Source organism: Cynara cardunculus (assembly GCF_001531365.2).
Source record: "Cynara cardunculus var. scolymus isolate 2C chromosome LG 2, CcrdV1, whole genome shotgun sequence".
Lineage (NCBI taxonomy): Eukaryota > Viridiplantae > Streptophyta > Magnoliopsida > Asterales > Asteraceae > Cynara > Cynara cardunculus.
In genome coordinates, this window is record NC_037529.1 from 70,102,295 (window position 1) to 70,121,556 (window position 19,262).

The 19,262-nt window shown below is 35.3% G+C and overlaps 1 protein-coding gene across 4 annotated transcripts; it reads right to left on the bottom strand.

Annotated features, from left to right (window-relative positions):
* Window positions 1-1,011: 1,011 nt before the first annotated feature.
* Window positions 1,012-18,313, bottom strand: LOC112506408 (molybdenum cofactor sulfurase). Of its 4 annotated transcripts, XR_003068459.1 has the most exons (25): window positions 17,954-18,313; window positions 17,607-17,705; window positions 16,139-16,197; window positions 15,763-15,923; window positions 14,479-14,633; window positions 13,804-13,930; window positions 13,592-13,694; window positions 13,456-13,501; window positions 12,283-12,321; window positions 12,058-12,214; window positions 11,803-11,905; window positions 10,039-10,077; window positions 9,798-9,914; window positions 8,320-8,397; window positions 7,978-8,079; window positions 6,819-6,918; window positions 6,628-6,729; window positions 5,545-5,609; window positions 4,265-4,413; window positions 3,361-3,590; window positions 2,641-2,777; window positions 1,759-1,869; window positions 1,583-1,687; window positions 1,287-1,422; window positions 1,012-1,093 (listed from the first exon to the last, which is right to left on the bottom strand). XR_003068459.1 is itself a non-coding variant. In XM_025110415.1 (24 exons), exons 1-24 carry the CDS (start codon window positions 18,090-18,092, stop codon window positions 1,414-1,416), a joined length of 2,511 nt encoding a protein of 836 aa, XP_024966183.1. In that variant the 5' UTR covers window positions 18,093-18,313; the 3' UTR covers window positions 1,061-1,413. The 4 variants fall into 4 exon arrangements, 3 of the variants coding, with proteins under 3 accessions (XP_024966183.1, XP_024966182.1, XP_024966184.1); XM_025110415.1 differs by having other exon boundaries at window positions 1,061-1,422; window positions 11,803-11,884; XM_025110414.1 differs by having other exon boundaries at window positions 1,061-1,422.
* Between the last annotated feature and the right edge of the window lie 949 nt (window positions 18,314-19,262).

A 19,262-nucleotide genomic window follows, 5' to 3' on the forward strand; every position in this document is an offset into this window, starting at 1 on the left:
AATAATCTTTTAAGTACAAACTATTATGGATAATGTACAAATACTTAAAACATACCATTTGTTTGGTCAAAGTTTCAGATTTAAGTAAACCATATTTACATGAAAAAGATATGTTTGATCTTCCCAAAGTTGTTTGACACTTTGTTTGTTTCCTATTTTGAACCCAATTCAAATTTAAAGTTCTTTCTTTTGAAATAAATTGAAATTCGAAGCAACAATATCAGAAAAGGTTTTAGATCTTGCATGTACCCTACCCCAACTCTTCAACTTTATATGGGTTTAGAAACTCAACATGTGTACAATTATTTTCTCAATCGATCTTACTAATACATCATATTAACCTTCAACTTTATATATTAGTTGACTTGTGCATCGCACGGGTACACCACTAGTGTGTATATATATATATATATAATGAAAAACACCACAATTTTATGAAAAAACGAGAAGACATACATCACATGTGATACTAAATCAGTTGTACTCATCCGTACACCACCGGATCCCTTCACATGTATTATCATATGTGATAGTAGTGTTATCGTATCTTCATAAAATCGTGGTGTCCTCGTTTGAACCAATTCCCCCTCTATATATGTATGCATCTATATATAGTGGGACTTTCATTTGAAAATCTATAAAATTGTAATAATCTTAAACTGCTATTTCACATAATTTATTTTTCATCCACCACTTGGATTTAGTGTATTGATTAACATATATTTGTTTTGTTTTATAACATAAACATCTTTTACGTGTTTATGAAACAAAAAGTACAACTAAAAAGTCTCACATTTCAAATCAAATACATATAAAACAAACACATTAAAAAACACACACACACACACACACACACACACATATATATATATATATATATATATTAATCAATGTATTAGATCACAACCTTAGATGAAAAAAATCATATGAAACAATGTCTAAAATAATAATTTACATTTATCATAATATATAAGATTATTATTTAATTATACCATATATATAAGTAGGCATTATATATACAAAAAAGGACCCTAGAAAACAGCCAATTTTGAAGGGGAAATAGTCAAAGTCACAAGTCAAACAACATTAATACCTGCCACACAACAAAATCAACGTTTTCAATCATTCAATCTAACCCAACTCCCCCAAAACCTTCTAGTTCCATTGTAAATATAACCCGACCATTTCCATACTCAAATACATCAATACAAACATATCTTAATACGTCACATCAATATATTAAAATGTAAAAGAAAAATGGTTTTTGTTTAGCCTCGCACACATACATGTTTTAAGATTTTCAACCTTGTAGAGTTAGTTCAACTGACAATAAGGCTCGGGCCTTTGAGAATTTTTCTTAGAGGTCACCGGTTCAAGTCCTACAAGGCCACTGAGGAGTTTTCTGACTGTTTTTCAAGGTCCCTGATCGGCACACCGAAGGTTAACAAAAAAAATTGTTACAAGATTTTCATTTTGGACTTTTCCTACACATATTTTGTACACAAATAACATAAAATAAAACTAAACTAAAGCTCCAAATAGATTCAAAATAGGAGTCTGTATTGCATGTGCAAAGTCATACCTGATCAGGGTATACTTCTTGTCCTACTTGAAGCCATGAAGACATTTCTTCTCCACCCTCATTGTCATGCTCATATCTCAGTAAAATTCCAAACAGAATCTTACCCTGTTCGATGTTAAACTTTAATTTCATATTTTTCTAACAAAACCGAAAAAAAGGGGAATTCGGATTCTGACCTTGGTTCTCCTGTATGCTGCTAAGGTAGATAGAGGCTCATTTGATCTCTGTACCTCACCACCTTGATAATTCAAATTGATCATCTGGCAACGGTTGCAACCGCCCAATGACTACCAAAAAAATCCATAAAAGCGATTAAATGATAAAAAGTATAGGTTCTGGAAGTTTTACAAAAGTTTGAAAGGAGAAAAATGTATCTATCCTGGGGCTCTCTAATACCTATCTGCTGACAACTATAAATGTCCTATAAATTCGTCATCCTGATACACTTCTAAAAAGACTTTACAAAAAGTTACATATTCAACCTCATCGGTGCAAACAATTAAAATAATATATATCTCTCATCAATATTAAAAAAACAAATTAAATAACGAATTTATAAATAGAATTGACGTTCGTCCATCAGGCCGCTCGTCTATGGACAATAGGTGAATATTCCTATACTACCCCTTGTTGGTCCCGAGGGACGGAGGAGGCTAGAGTGGGGCCTGTAGCTAAGAGGATTAGAGCACGTGGCTACGAACCCAAGTTTTAGAGATTGGTAGAAAAGTTTGAGATTTCTACCTTCTCTTTCTTTTTCCTCTCCACTTTAGCATACACTTTAGTATAGCTATTGGAGCAAAAAAAGATTCTAAATCTCCAAGATCTCTATCTTAGCATAGCTCTTGGAGATGCTCTTATCTTCCGAAAAGTCTAAAGCAAATATTGTTGACATCAATTCATATGTGAAGATGATAATGAGTACATAGGTGTTTTGACATGGAAGCTTTCTCGAAAATGCAATGTTCGAATTATCATTAATATAACACATTCCATAACGAGTAATGGAAACTTGATGTTTAAATCCTAGCTATTTTAGGTTCTAAGAAGCAAGAACTAACCATGAAGTGATTGCCTCCGATCTTAAGACTACTCCACCCATCTTCAGCATATGGCTCACCACCAGATACCACAAGGTTGGGCCGGAATCTCATTGCATCAACTTGCATTCTTAATCCAACAGATCCTTCCTGTCTACCTGCTTCCGACAAAATGAGTTATAATGTCTATCACCAATTATGCGGATCCATCTCATAATATATCAAAATTTCCTTGATAAACTTGACAAAACCAACTTAGAGATAGGATTTAATAAGAAGGGGCAAAATGAAGCAAAATGCAACAAAGTTTGGTTTAGTTCCTGTTTAGTGTTGCACAGATCTTTTTTCTCAATCAATGAAATAAAATTTCAAAATCTCCTATTTCGTACCCGTTTTGACTGTTAACCTGTTGATCTTGTAACATTTGATGACGTAGATACTCATTCATGAGAGGTTTACTAAAGGGTTACTGCAAAAATGAATGATAAAATTGACACCCACATCATCAAATGTTACAAGATCTACAGGTTATCCGTCAAAATGGGTACGAAAATAAAGGAAATTTTGGAACTTAATTACAATATATAGGAACATGTGAAACTTTGTTACGTTTATCGAGAAAAAGTATTTGTTACACTAAATAGGAACTAAGGCAAAATTCATTACATTTTGCCCAATAAGAGATGGGGAAACCAAAGCATTTACGGAGAACGTAAAAAGAAAGGATGCATCTCAACATACTTGAGTTTAATTTATGGTTGAGGTTAGATATGCTTTCCTCGGATACCAGTAAAAGCTGAGCTTCATTAACAAAGTTTAATCTGGTATTCACGTCTCTGCATCTGCCCATGCTTTTGGTCTTGTTCAAGCAGATACCATTTCTGGAACTAGATCTTAATAAATAACAAGGTCGGCCAACTGCATTGCTGAACCAAGTGTCTATCTTATTATCATAGCCCAGAACTTCATATCTGTGAAGTAAACAATGGTTTGACTACATGATCCAGACAAAACCTGATATAAACTAGTAACTGTTATATGCGTTGAAACAACTGCTCTATTCTTTGAGTAGATGACAGATATGTGTACATCTCACCCCGGCCCTACATCCAAGTGGGGCATACCGGATGTGCTTGGTTTAATCATATATAAGTTTTTAGTAGCTGTTAGACAGGTAAAACTACAGCTCACTTTGCTAATTCATATAGCAGTACCGTACAAAAGTTTGTTGTCCCATGTTTGGTGCGGCATTAGACTGGGATTTGACAGGACCCGCGTGAGACAAAAAACCATACGTCCCACCAAGATAGTGGAACAAGAATCAGGGAGATGAGACAATATTGGTAAATTACTAAACTACCCATATCAAATTAAAACCCTAAAACCTTCCAGAATCTTTCACCTGCCTATCACACTCACTCGTCCAGTCCCATGTCAAATTAAAATCCGTCCAGTCTTGTCTAGTTCCATGTCAAATTAAAATCCATCCAGTCTTGTCTAAGTCCCGTCCGCATACCAAACGCACCCTAAGGGACATCTGTGCAGCATAAGGATTTACAATAACAACAGAGGTGGGAATGTCATAAAAAATTCAGTACTTTTCTAAAAGAAAAATTAAGATGCAACACAGGCACAATATTCGAACCTTTGGGCATGTACATTGATTTCTTCTACTGCAGGAAAAAAATCCGATTCAAGTTCGATAAGCAGCTTCTCCTTGCATCGAGGAGATTCCACATGAAGTATTCCCAATTTGAGGTCAATCTTTGTATCGATATAGTACATTTCAGGTACCTACAATACTAAGTGAGATGATTTAACTTCCTCCAGAGGACACCATTTTAAGAAATAAAAATATACAAGTAGAAGAAAAACATCAATAACTTTCCTAAAGACTTTGTTACCTTTAGGGTCTTCACTTGAAGATTCAGAGTGTAAAGCAATCTCTCTAAAGGTCAGGTAGCCATAGGGTACACCGCAAAAGCAGGCTATATATATTTTATTTAGGTGCCACAATTATGGTTGTAATGTGATCAAGACTGCTCAAGCTTGAAGTTTGCAGGCTTGGTTCAAGCTCAAGTTAAAACTGAGTCGGATCAAATCAAGTTCGGTAAGCTCACTAGCCATCTCAAATTTAGCTGCCTTGTTTTGATATGTATAATATATGTATGTGTATATATATGTGTGTGTGTGTATGTTTGTATGTATGGAGACTGTTTTAAAATCGTCCACCCTGCACCCGCCCCCCGAATATATGTATTTCTGTAGATTCACAGGTTCAAGAAGATAAACGACAAGAAAATTACAAAACTCTTATGTAATATCCATCTCGCATTTCATGGACAACCCCAAAAAACATCAGTATAAATCTCCATCGAATCATCGATCGAATCTTTATCCTTTTAACTTGATCTATCCTAACCTAAGTTGCCTAGGACACAATCTCTAAACTCTATCTTCTCCCTCAGTTTCCATCTTTTGCCTAGAGCACAAGCTCAAGTAAGATATGAGACAGTATGTTCAGATGCATCTGTAAACCAGTGTATATGTGGGTAGTAATGGGTTTGTTCGTTTGGGATCTGTGGTGTTAGAGGTGGTATTGGGTGAATTTGGCCATGATGACTAACAACAAAGATGTAGATCATGAACAAACATAACCTTTGGAATGATGCACAATCTGGTAGATAAAATTTGGAAATAAACCCTTGTAGGAAAATGAAAAATCAACTATTGTAGGCTTGAATTCTTGGCTCAAATACAACTATAGCCCGAAACACGCATCGTTTTATGTCACCATAATCTTTTCGAGGCAAACCTTACATCTAGAATATTTTTCAGTTACATGTAAGTAGGACCCACAAATTCAGTTCACAAAAATTATTGCACATTATTGCTGTATATAGTTCATTGCAAGTAATAGCTTACCTTCTTCTGTGTAAGAATTTCACCATTGATACTTTTGAGAAGCCACTCTCGATCATATAACAATCCTGAATAGAAATGTAGATCAAATAGGAAGGTAGTCAAAGATGAGGGACCAGCTCAGCTTAAACAAACAGGGGTAAAAGTAAGCAGAATCATACCATGCATTTGCTCATGCTCTTGGTGAATAAACTTACAATTAGTTTGGTATAATAACCCATTATCCAGAAATTATATCAAAAGATCTACTGGTAGTGGTCCTATCTACTGTAGGAAGTGGCTGCTTGAGTGATTTCAGATCAAACAAGTGAATATGATACCATCTTCACAAGTTAATCGCTGCTTGAGGGATTTCAGATCAAACAAGTAAATTTGATACCGTTTTCACAAGTTAAACTATGAATCGCTATCCCAGTTCATCGCCGGCCTAATCTAGAGTTTCAATCACGTTTGAATGATGAAAATCAGAAGCCTTCACACAATTGTCACTCCATGTCTCCAACATCACCTAAAAGGGTCCAACAATGGGCTCACAGGATGACAGGTGGTACAAACATTACCAATATTTTTGCCAGATGAATATACGAGTCTTACTAAATATTAGCTCAGAAGAGAGGAAACAGTTTGGGATTAGTCGTGATTACCCTAACTTTTAGCTACAAAACACAGACATGCCTTCGTGTGCAGGAAAAACGGAACAAAACGAATCAATACAAGCTCGAAAAGTAGAGCTGTTGTTGCACATAGGATGGGTTGACCGGTTTGAAGATGTTTGAACAACAAAACCCACCTAGTGCAGTTTGAATAATCTCATCCGTTAAAAATTTGTTTTAAATCATAACCCAATCCAACCCACGTTGGCTGGGTTGGTTAGGTTGTGACATAATAAGAACACTGCAGCAGGTAAGAAAAAACCACTGTAAAAATTAACCTTTTATGCTACATGGGGAACAAAGAAAAAACCATGCCAACACCAAGAATTTTTTTTGAAGATTCTTGCAAATAGAAATGCATCGTAGAAAATATAGCACCGAGTAAATCCAAGGCAAAAGGTTTAACAAAAACATGCAGCTTACAACTCTCTACCAGTACTGCTTAGAGGCCAACTGTCCACTCTGAAACCTGCACATGACTTTATTGGATACACAACAATTGACGTAAGATGATGTTCTGTCGTCGTTCTGTGACCTGCATCTTGGTCATGTATACAAGTTAAACAGAATGGCTCAGTCAAAATAAGGAAGTAAATGATTAACAATTACTATGTGAAAGATGACCTTCCATGGCGGGCTGGATAGAGCCGGATCTCAATGGATTAAGATGTCTAGTATCGGTGGGCAACAAGACAAAAGAGCTTACAATGAAGTTCATGAATTTCTGTGGAAATATAAAATGAAGGAAGAGGTTGAGATTTATATGATCTATAGGCTCGATAGAGATAACAAGCAAAGTAACACAAATGAACACTACAATGAACTAAAACATCTAAATTATCAATATAATGAGCTAAAAACCACTAACATGATAATTAAAAAGACAATCATTGGCGGGTATTGAAGATGTAGGATAGATAGATGATCAGTAGAGTTTGTTAAAGAGATTTAATCAGGTTAAGGGACTGTTTACTTCTTTTTGCATCAAGCCCCGGTCTAATAAAAATGTATTGTTGTTTGAGAGAGGCAAAGAGGGTGGGATTATTTTTAGGGCATTTTTGGTATTAATTTGTTTGAGGTGGCTTAATGGGAACAAGTGAGGGGTCCTAGCTTATTCCATATAGCCATTTTGGCTTAATGGTTTAACAATTAAGCCGTAAAGAAACAATCCTGTATGGCTGAGCGAATAAGCCACCCACACCGTTAGGCTCATTAAGCCGTAAGTAAACAACCCCTAAATTAGATCAACATGAGCTTACATCCCCAGATTACCAATCAGTCATTCCATTGTTGTACCATATCCTCATGTTCATTTTCAGAAATATACACAATTTGGAGAACACTTTAAACCCTAGTCGTAAAGATTAGATAATCATGTGAGAGTTCAGTTTCAAGATTTATCCCAAGGGTTACTGATTCTAACCCCTTCGACTATAATCTGGTTTGGTATTTTGACCCAGTTTTGCTTCTTATTTCACACTAGCTTGTAGCTTCACCACCCATGAATCAGTTAGTTTTTCTACTATATATTCATGTTCCTGCTTGGTGCATGATATACAAGGATTGGGAATACATATAAACGTAAACCCAGATACTTGCATTGGTCACTAAACAATAAATTCTGATAATATGTATGTGTGTATTCATCCGTACTTTAACAACTGACAATTTAGATACTAGCAGCAGTTAGCCAGTTACTAATGTTTCTAAATAAACATACATGCCCTATATGAATAGGGACACATATCAAATCAGATATATATTTGCATCAAAGACTACATACCCAGGCATCTTCAAATGTCGACATATAGCCAAAAGAAACTCTAACAGCTCCAGTTGGTTTCCCATTTGATATATCATAGTCATCCCAGCAAACATGCCCAGCCTAACAAAAAGATAAAATAAACACCTGTTGAAGTTGCAACCATAAATTACCTAACTATTATAATACAGGTATATCAGTAGTATTTTACTAGGTTAGTTCCTACATAGACATGAATTCAGATCCATGGGAACGTCTTTACTGTGCATTCAGGGTAATAATACATAATTTTTCACTTTAAATACCTATGATAACATACAAGAAAGCCAACACAATCATCTACAGGACTTAGTGACATATTACCTCAATGTTGGATAGAAGATCTGAATGAGATAAACCAAGATACTTGGAACATGCACCAGGATTGCAAAAGCATCCTGTCTACAAAATATAGAGAACATGAAAACCATGACAAGAAATGTACACTTATATGCTGTTTATGAACCCAGATTTAACTCAAATGCGTACACATCTAAGATAGCAAAAAATTTGGTAGCAAAACAAGATATAATTATTGGAAGCACAGTGCTTGATAATGAGAACAAAAATATCAGGATTTTGAGGAGGATTTGCAAATTCAAAGTCCAGAGTGAAGTTGTTATACAACCATGAGTACGATACCCAGTGAAGCAGTGTGTAAGAAAGAAGCACTTCTGGAGAAGTAATGTTATAAATAGCAGCAATAAGCAGAGATGTAACAACTTGTCCCACATGGATAGATAATGGGATCTGTGAGCTCCTATAAGCTTCAAGTTATGGGCTACCAATAACTTCCACCATGGTTTTAGGTTGGATTCGAAGTTATTGGGTCAGTTTGTTCCTTTGGGCTTTGGGGTGTTACAAGAGATCTTATCAGTAATAGCACTCCACAGACTTTGAGAAAGTAAACCACAGTTTCCATTTGATGCAAGTAGAACTTTCAAGTAGATTAAAATATTAAAGATGTTAATCTGGTCTCTTCCCAGCGATATCATCATCACTTTTACCCTACTTGTAGTGCTTTGCATGTAGTATATCATCACTGTTACCCTACCTGCACTGCTTTGCATGTAGTATATCATCACTGTTACCCTACTTGTAGTGCTTTACATATATGTTTTTCTGATTTTCCACGTATCTCATGTGTTGATGGCGTGCATTTAAACTATTCTTGACATTGTTCAATAAAAATCGCATGCCTATGATGTTCCCAGCCGAGATGAGGTAGGAAGGGTTTTTTTGGGGGGAGAGGGGATGCGTTCATGTAAAATTTAGCATTCCAACTTCATCTTTAAAAAGTTACAATTGGCACCTAGCATTGATGCTGCAAAGTAAAATTCGTCAAACAAAAAAGAGTGCATGAGAATAGTAGAGCCAAGATGGATAAATTGAAACCAATGATCAGATTAGATCAGTCACACATCACGTAAGGGGCTGTTCGGTTGATTTTTCATTAAGTTATGTATGGATAAAGCTGTCTGTGTGGATTAATATGTCTGTAGAGATTGGAGAAGTTTTTGTATGGGAGGTTTTTACTATAGATGGAAGGAGCGTATATTTTTATTGGGAGCAGTAGGTTTGGAAAAACTTGGCTTTCTGCATAACGCTTCCCCCTAAAAGCTTACTGAATAAGCCACTTTCTATATCATCAAGCCACTACCAAACAACCATGTATAGCAACCGAAAAAGCTGCAAGTCCCGTTAAGCTCATTAAGCTGCTAACAAACAGGCCCTTAATGTCAAACATGACTCGCTAACATAAAAGAAGTTAGTAAGAGCAGGTTTCTATGCCATAAATTTACCCGTAGTTGAATTCCAGATAAAGAAGCCAGTTTCTCCACTTCACGGTAGCCAATCCAAGAACCATCAGACCTTTTCAAGTTGAAAGAAACTACAGAACCAAGTCCGCTGTATGATGCCTAGAAAGCAGATAGATGAAAGAAGATAGACAAGAAATCAAAGACTATGTAAGTGCAATTACCATAAAATGTAAATAAATCAGTGACACCATTTAGTAACGGAACATGCAGAAACATAACACACCACATGCAAGCTTTTGATATGCAGAACATAGTGCATAACCTGCAACATGCAAGGTTCCTTGTGATCAAGATGATGAAACAAACCTCAAACACAGTGATGTATACGTGCAAAAAGAGAGAACATATATACTTGTTTCGTATTTCCATCAATGTAACATCCCAGGCCAACCGTAACAGATATTTTCCGTTTTGTCCATACACTTGGCTTCATTGTTTTAGAACGTGTCTGATAGAGGAGGTATCAAGCCCCTTATGAGGCAACCTTTGTTCCTTCCCGAACCAATGTGGGCTATTATAATTCACCCCCCTTGGGAGCCAAGCGTCCTCGCTGGCACACCAGTTCAGTTCCCGGTTGTGATACCATCTGTAACATCCCAAGCCAACCGTACCAGATAGTCCGTTTTGTCCACACACCTGGACTCACTGTTTTAAAACACGTCTGATATAGGAGGTATCAAACCCCTTATAAGGCTTTGTTGCCCTCCCCAATCAATGTGGGATCTTACAAATAAATGCCTGAATACCATTCTTTATTTCTTCTCAAATTGGCTAGTTCCATTCATTTAACTCTACTTCTCTAACATCACATATATCCCTCTCAACTATTGTGGACTCTGGTTGAAAAATATTTTGGAATCAAGGGGAAAACTTGATTTCAGAAATTTATTCCGAAACAGAAGGTTGGTGACTAGAGATCCAGTATCCAACCCCCACTAGAGAGAGAGAGAGAGACTCATTTCATGTCTACATATCTTCAAAGGAAGGCAAGGGTAAGGATATACAGAAAGAGGATTTAGCTATATATGTAAATTAAAATTGGTAGTAAACATGTTATAAGAGTCCTCCAAGAAAGACGTTTTTATCTGTCTGAAAATCTAACAAATAAATTTGAAGATCAAGAATGATGTTTTAGCTTGTAAGCTGTCGTATTATACTGAGAGCATTAGGAATTTCATTGTTCCTTGGTGCAATTAGTTGCCAATCAAATTAATGGTGAACAATTAAGTCCTGGGCAGCTGATTAAGCAGCCCTAATCAATTAAAGTGGTGGGAGACATTTAATGCCTAGAAAACTGCTTAAGCAGCCTTAAGTGGGGACTTTGATAACACTCCACACAAGCCTAGATAAAGAAAAACATCATCGAGTAGCAGGCACACTTTACTTTCAAGTTTAACTGCTATAAATGGTTAGATTTTAGGGGAACGTAATGATGCCCTGCCTAAAGGGTTTCCATACACTGCTTGGGTAAGTGGCCCCTTATGCAGCTTTTTACACACGGTTTTGGTGTGTGTGAGAGAGAGAGAGAGACAGAGAGGAAGAAGTGATATAGGAACCAAACAAAGAGAGAAGAAAATCATACATAACTATATAAGAACAGCATGCAACATACACAAGACAGAAAGGCAGATTCTTGAAGCTAGATAAAATTGCATGAGATAGCCAATACATTCTTTAAATGGCATAAAGAAGCTTTTAGACCAGTAAACCGTTATGAGTCAATTGGTGGTCTCTCTCTTTTTGTTGCCCAAGTTATATGTTGTGAAAGGTTGATGATATCTGCTCTTGATAACATGAAGTACCAACATTTTCTGTTTTCTCTTTGGTATTTGGGTTATCAGAAGCTCACCATGAAATTTTTACTTATTTCCATTCATATCGACATCCTTGCCATATGTATATGTATATATATGCCAATGAAAAAGACACCTTCCATGTAGGTATGTCCTAAATCTTACTCGTAAGCTTTATTCATAGTCCTACTAACCTTTAAGTAATCGAGACCATATATTTTGCAAACCTCCTCCCCATCTGCATGCCTTAATGCCAAAAGCATATTCCTCGTATATCTGGCAAGTGATGATGTATGGCTTACGAACAAATAGACAAACTTATGTTAGAATAGAGCATAATAAGTCACATATATTGTATGTGTTAGTACAAAAGGTTCATATGAATCCCACAATCATCATATCTTTTGAAGACAAATACAGCTTTGCATGCTTTAGCAAAAAACACATACCGTGATATGGCTAATGTGCTCAAAGTATTTATGATATCCAATCCATAACGAATGGATGCTATATTTAAGAATGATAGTGTTCCATCTTCAAATGACTCCTCAATGCCTTCTCTTCTTTTCACAAAGTCCATGTCTGCAATTGATGCAGCCACCGTGCCTGGAATATTTCAACTGTCGGTAAAATTTTCTTTCAAAAAAACTGAATGTTCGGTTGATAGAACAAACCTCCACTAAAGTAGGTCTTCTTTAGTAACTTTGCAGCTTCTGTACGGATAGCAAGGAAATTGAGTAAGGCATCAGATGAACAGAAACTAGGAAAGTGCAACATAGTATAGAGCATCAAGTACTTTCACAGTTGCACTGGAGGACCTTGATCTATCTTCCTCTCCCACAAATAAACCTGAATAAAATGTCATCTTACCAACTGAGGCCAGCACAGTTGCCAATACTCATAGCCCCTCTATTCCATCCACACACCCAAATTCATAACCCTTTCTCCAAAAAGTCACATTCTCTCCTTTAGGGTGCATTTGGTACATTGAACAAGACAGCATAGAACAAAACAAAACAGAGATCATTATTCCACGTTTGGCAGACTTTTATGTGGAACAGAGTACCCCATGGAACAACATGGTACAGACCTATATTTTACCAATATAACCTCAAAATAAAACTTAATTCTCTTCTAAAACATCAAATACGCCTCCTTTACATTTTATTCATTCTTTAGATTTTATTTATTATATTTTATGCTCTTTAAACTTTCACTTTACTGTCCTCAAGATATTATTTTTATACGGTTTCTATATTTTGATTAATCTATATAATCTATTAAATAATATTAATAGTAATAAAATAACATAGAAAAGGTATAAAATAAAAATTGGAAACTACATGAACTTTTTAATTTGGTGTTACTTTAATTGTCTTGACGAAAACTTCCTAATGATATATTTTATTATAATTTTTTTTATTTTATTATAGCTTAATAAACTACATAAATTAAGCAAAATATATAAAAATATATAAACAACTCATTAGGTAAACTGATCATTTTATTTGTTTAGTCCTGTCCAGTTTTATCTTACCAAACGCTGAACAACTATTGTGTCCTGTCTTGTTTAGTCCTATCATGTCTGGATACCAAACACACCCTTAAAGTAGTAATTTAACCAACTTGTGAAAAATATTGCTTGAGTCGGCCCCAAGTTAATCCACAACTCTGTTTCTTATGATTGAAATTCTAGATATCATTTTTTTCTAGATTTAAGTATTCATGATCACTTAGATAGGGGATCCGGGAGAGGAGGCATGTAAAACAAGATTCTTTCGCACATCCATACAGAAAAATTATTATGGGATTATCAAGTGTCCATTATTTTCAACGCAGCTGCTTACCATTTCGAACTATCAAAGCTCCAAGTCCGGTTGGATAGCCAAAAAGCTATAACCAAAAAAGATAAATGYGATAAATATATATATATATACAAGTCTCCCTCTTTATCTATTTTCAAATTGGACGTTAAGCAGGTACCTTGTAGAATGAGATGACAACAAAGTCTGCCTTATACTTTGATAAATCTGGAGGGTCTGTGGAACATCCTTTTGCAGCATCAAGCAAAACCATCCAACATCCCCTGCTTGGAAACACCAAGTGTAAGAAAATCACCAACATCCTCTTCATCAAAAAGTTCTTATTTAACTTCATATTCCAGTAGGTAAGTACATAAAATTTTTATCTCACACCTGCAATGTCGAGCGCCTTCCAATATTCGCTCTGAATCTTCCTTAATTATGTCTATCAAATCAAGATTAAACCTCACTCCTGAGAAATTACACTCCGAGGGGAAAGCAAATAAATTGTATGTATGGCCTGCATACACGATGGAAGTATTCAGTTGGTAACTTCTTAAAATGAAAATTCCGTCATCAACTGTAATGTACTAGCTGAGCATAACATCCCAGACCAACAGTACTAGATAGTCCACTTTGTCCATACACCTGGACTAACAGTTTTAAACGCATATCGTAGAGGAGGTATCCACTTTGTCCATACACTTAGTTCCCCTCCCCAACCGATGTCGGATCTTACAATCCACCCCCCTGGGAGCCGGAGTGTCCTCGCTGGCACACCAGTCCAGTTGCCGGCTCTGATACCATCTGTAACATCACAGGCCAACCGTACCAAATATTGTCCGCTTTGTACACACAACTGGACTCATGGTTTTAAAACGCGTCTAATATAGGAGGTATCCGGTCCCTTATAAGGCAACCTTAGTTCCCCTCCCCAACTGACGTGGGATCTTACAATGCGCAATGTTTTTTTGGTAAAGGGGACGGAATCCCAGGCAAAACCTGGTTAAGGGAAAGGCTTTCAACGATTATTATAAGTGCAATCAGATTTAAATTAAAGAGGCTTACCAGTAGGTTCTTCATCTAATACCCTAGCTTCGCTTCTCTTTTGTAGAGGATGCTGGAAAACCTTGATAGAAGATCTAGTGCTTCTACATGTATCAGATTTTGTAGCTTCCCTAAAGTCTATTGCTAATGCTGCAGCTCCTTCATTGAGAGCATATCTTTACAAATTAAGAACTAAACAGATCCAAAATATAAACCATCTAAATGACAACAATATAAAGGAGCACGACAACATCAACATCAAACCCACAATATGGCATAAAAGTCTTCCGCCAAAACAAGTCTTGTGAGAATATATATATATATATATATATATATATATATATATACATACACACACACACACATATACACATATATAGGGTGAGGTTCAGGGGAAAACTGCAAAAAATTGAAAAACTAAGGAACACCCTGGTAAGCGTTCATCTGGATGATATGCACATGTGCATACTAGCAATTTGTCTGGTATGCTACACAGAAACCAAGAAATAACTTCAATTACTTGTATGCACACGAGCATACCGTCTAGATGAAAGGTTACCAAAGTGTTCCTCAGTTTTTCAATTTTTTGGGGGTTTTCCCCTGAACCTTCCTCTCTCTTCTCTCTCTCTCTCTCTCTCTCTCTCTCTCTCTCTCTATATATATATATATATATATATATATACTAGAAGAGTACTCGCGCAATGCAGCGAGACACATCTCGATTTTAATGTTCTATTTTATTATTTGTCTCTGTCGATGCTATAATACGATTTTATGTGTTTCTAATAAAGCAATAATGATTTTATTTTTGAATAAAATATAAATTTGAAGATACCATAAAAATTTGAAAAAAAAATATCAATATTAATATCAAATCAACTATTTAAAAGTTCTCATTTTTTATGTAATTTCTTTAATTTATTTTTTATTATAATTTAATTTAAGTTTAATAACGAAACAATTTATTTTTGATTTAATAATATAACATTTTATAAAGATAATAATTAAGTATTCTGTTAGAACTCAATGATTATCCTAATTATATTTTAGATTTTTTATATTCAAAATGAGATGTTTATTCTGTATTTGATTATGTTTATCTGCAGTTAGTGACACGAATTCAGATATGGGGCTTTAATAAATTGTACTTACGCATAATCTACTTGCAATATTGAGTTTTAAGTAATATGTATTAATAAACAGTACTTTACGCATAAAAAATGGTTTTTAAGAGCTTTTGTCAAATGCTTTATAATATAGTATAGATATATAGTCAAAAAGAAGATGTCATGCCAAAGAGGATACTCTCTAATCCCAAGTACGCTGTTGTGGTTCTCAATTGTATACATGAAAGTGCTCTGACTGCTCCAAGGAAAGGCCTCCCCAACAAGTTTAAGAGCTGCTGTTGCCCCCGAAGTGAATATACATTTATATTCTTTTGGAGATGCATTACAGATTTTGAGAACCTAAACATATTTACATAAATATTAACATAACTCGAGTAAAAACATAATAGAGCTTTAAAAACGGTTGGCATATCTCCCTATCTATCCATTACCAATTCATGCCTTGCTGATATCAACATCTTTCAAGTTCGTATAATAATCAATTATTGATAGAATAAGACCCTGCACTCCAAATGTCGGGAAATACAACTAGATATGTGTGTATAAAGAGTTACCTGATTACGAGCATCTTCTAAAACGTCTGAAGTGGCCAGGCTAGAGCTGCTTTGACTATCTAATATCCCTGATTAAGGTATCACAGAGAATCCACCCAGAAGCATGACAATTACAGAACTCTAGCTACTTTCTTCACATGTAAATGAAGAGAATTTTGTTGATAGCATAGTGGAAAAAAAGCATGGCAAACTTCAAAGAGAGATGCATGTTAATGGTCTATCTTATAACCCTATTAGATGTACATAGCAGAAAGACTCATGTAGGGTCTCTTTGTTAGCAGCTTAATGAGTTTGATAGGACTAGCAGCTTATTCGGTCAGCTATACATGATTGCTTGGTAGTGGCTTAATGATATACGAAGTGGCTTATTAAGTGAGCTTCATGAAACACATACGTGAAAACACACTCCTTCTATCTATAGAAAAAAAAAATGTCCTAAACAATAGCATTCCCAATCTAAACAGCCAGATTAACCACACTGACAGTTTTGTCCATAAAGGACTTAATGGAAAACCAACCATATAGACATTTTACAAGGATAATAATGCAAACCCAATAACAATTTCTAGCAGCTTTCATTAAACACATGGGTGAAAACAATATATTCTAGCAAGTAACAAATGTTTATTGTCCCTATAGTTACTTCAGTGTAATCTACAAGAACATTTTCATAAATAAATAAATACATTTGTAAGTATAATATTTAACTGTTTATATAAAGGGTAACTCAAACTTCTTCCCTATGAGGCTATGACTTCATAGCAAGTTGAGTTTCGCCTATGTTCTAGGATTGTTAGGATCACTATGTCTTGATGACATCTTCAAGAGTCTTTATCCTTTGAATTCTAGGATTATAGTGATCATATAAGATTATCATGTCTTGATAAAGACGAGATGATTTAAAGGGCTCACATAAAACTATGTTACATAAAAGGAATCAATTTTTATCTGATATGTGATGCAGCCATTAGGTTGACACAAACTATAGCAACAATGACCTTAGAATCTTTCGGTTCCAAAGAATGACATCATCACTTGAAGAGAGAACGATAAGTATAAGTTCAAAGGTGTGATGATTGATGCCACAAAGGGATTATACAAGTGTGGTCCAAGAATAACAGCTACAAATGACATTATAGATAATTGAAACAAATAGACATGTATAGGTACATATATATATATATATATATACATAGGGTCAGGTCCAGGGGAAAACCACAAAAGGTTGAAGAACTGAGGAACACCTTGGTAACCGTTCATCTGAACGCTATGCACATTTTTTCCGGTATGTACTAGAAACCAGGAAACATCTTCAATTACTCATATGCACATGTGTATACCGTACAAATGAGTGGTTATTACGGTGTTCCTCGTTTTCATTTTTTTGGGTTTCCCCAAAAAAACCCTCACTCTATGAAAAAATCATATCATTAAGACATCAACTAGGAAATAAAAATAAGAAAGATACGGGGATTTCCATATACAGTGGTGGTAAGATCTTTAAATATTGCTTCCATCTGTAATTCAGAATACAAAGTTGCACCAGCATGATCCAAGTACACATTCCCTACAAACAAATCCCATACACCAACCAACAAAATACAAATCAAAAAATGAAATTGCATAACTTCAACTTACAATCTTGGCATAAAAAACAATGCCAATTAAACTATGAACCCTTTATATAATTGTAGCATTTTGGCTAAGCAACACTCTGTAATTCTTGGTTACCATTTTATCCAAGTTCTTAGCTTTCTATAAGAAAAGGAAAGGAAGAAAGAAGACATTAGATTGGTGGATTTACAGAGGTTTTACCATCAAGTCTTTTAAATTCCGTAGCTCGGATGTCATCGATGTTCTTGGGGGCGTTCGGATAACCGTAAGATTCACCGAATTCTTTCAAGAATTGTTGTTTTGCCGTCTCCATGCTCGTATTTGGTGGTACCCTATTCATCTTCCACCTATGTACACCATGTATTCGATCTTTGGCTTCACAGGAAACAACTCAAATCGTGTACGAATAAATTACCATCTGTCAATTGATAACCCGTTTTCGTATCTGCCGTGTGTTTTTTCTCTTTCAAAACAACAGAAATTTTAGAGAAAAAAAGAAAAAGAAAACACCCAGTAAGAATCGCATTCTGGTCTGAATCTAGATTCTAGACTAGCGATATCGTTGGTGACAAAAGTGCTTGGATCCAATCCAACTCATAGATACAGCTACAGGGTCACCGCCATTGATATGGCCCAATACCATACTCATACTTACATTCTAGCCCATGTATTTGGTATGAATATTTAGAGATGGTTCATGGATGGGGCATTGGGGTGTAATTCTTAACCAGCTGCTTGAGTTTGATTTTTGAGCTCCAACTTTATCTCGAATGTAAGATAGAACTTTTCTAACTTAACAAGTCGAGCATAATACTAATGTTCGACTCAGCTTGTTTAAAAACTCTTATTAAAAATTTTCAGTCGAGTTGAACCGATCCATTAGAGCATACATTTTTTTGGGTCAAACGTGATCATATGTTTATAAATCATACATCAAAATGTAAAAAGTATCAATCTTGAGTCAATAAAAAAGTTAATCGATCTCGAGTTTGACCCATAAATGAGCATCAAGCTCGATATCTCAATAATTATTCTAGTTCAAGCTCAAGCCATACATTGAAAAACTAATTCAAGCTCGAGCCTGGCAATTTTTTTCGAGCTGAACTCGAATAACCTACTACTCAACTCGATTCATTTACACCCTACTTATGTGTTCCGGGTCGGATCGGCTGATATCAAATCGGTTCTCTCGAAATTAAACCGTTCGCTTTCGACCAAAAAACTTAGGACCAATCTAGACTCAGTTACCAAGGCCCGGGCCTGGCCCAGATTTTTTTTAAAATTAAATCTTTTTTATACAAAAAAATATTATACATATTTTTGTAATTACAATTTTAAATTTTTAATATTAAAATACACTTTAAAGTAGCTAAAATCTTGAAAAAAAACTTTACTTTTTTGATTTTGTAAAATATTTATAAAAAATTGTATTGTAATATATAAAAACGTATTTATTAAAAACAAATTAGGCTTATACGATATACATAACCCGTCTCAGGCTGGGCTGAGC

What these genes read in the sequence shown, in the direction of transcription:
- LOC112506408 (XM_025110414.1), bottom strand. Translation starts at nt 18,092, where the DNA reads ATGAATAGGGTACCACCAAATACGAGCATGGAGACGGCAAAACAACAA. An exon ending in TAGAAGATGCTCGTAATCAG is followed by an intron (nt 15,924 to 16,138) that starts GTAACTCTTTAT and finishes AAATATGTTTAG; the next exon opens with GTTCTCAAAATCTGTAATGC. An exon ending in ATATCAAAAGCTTGCATGTG is followed by an intron (nt 9,915 to 10,038) that starts GTGTGTTATGTT and finishes TCTGCTTTCTAG; the next exon opens with GCATCATACAGCGGACTTGG.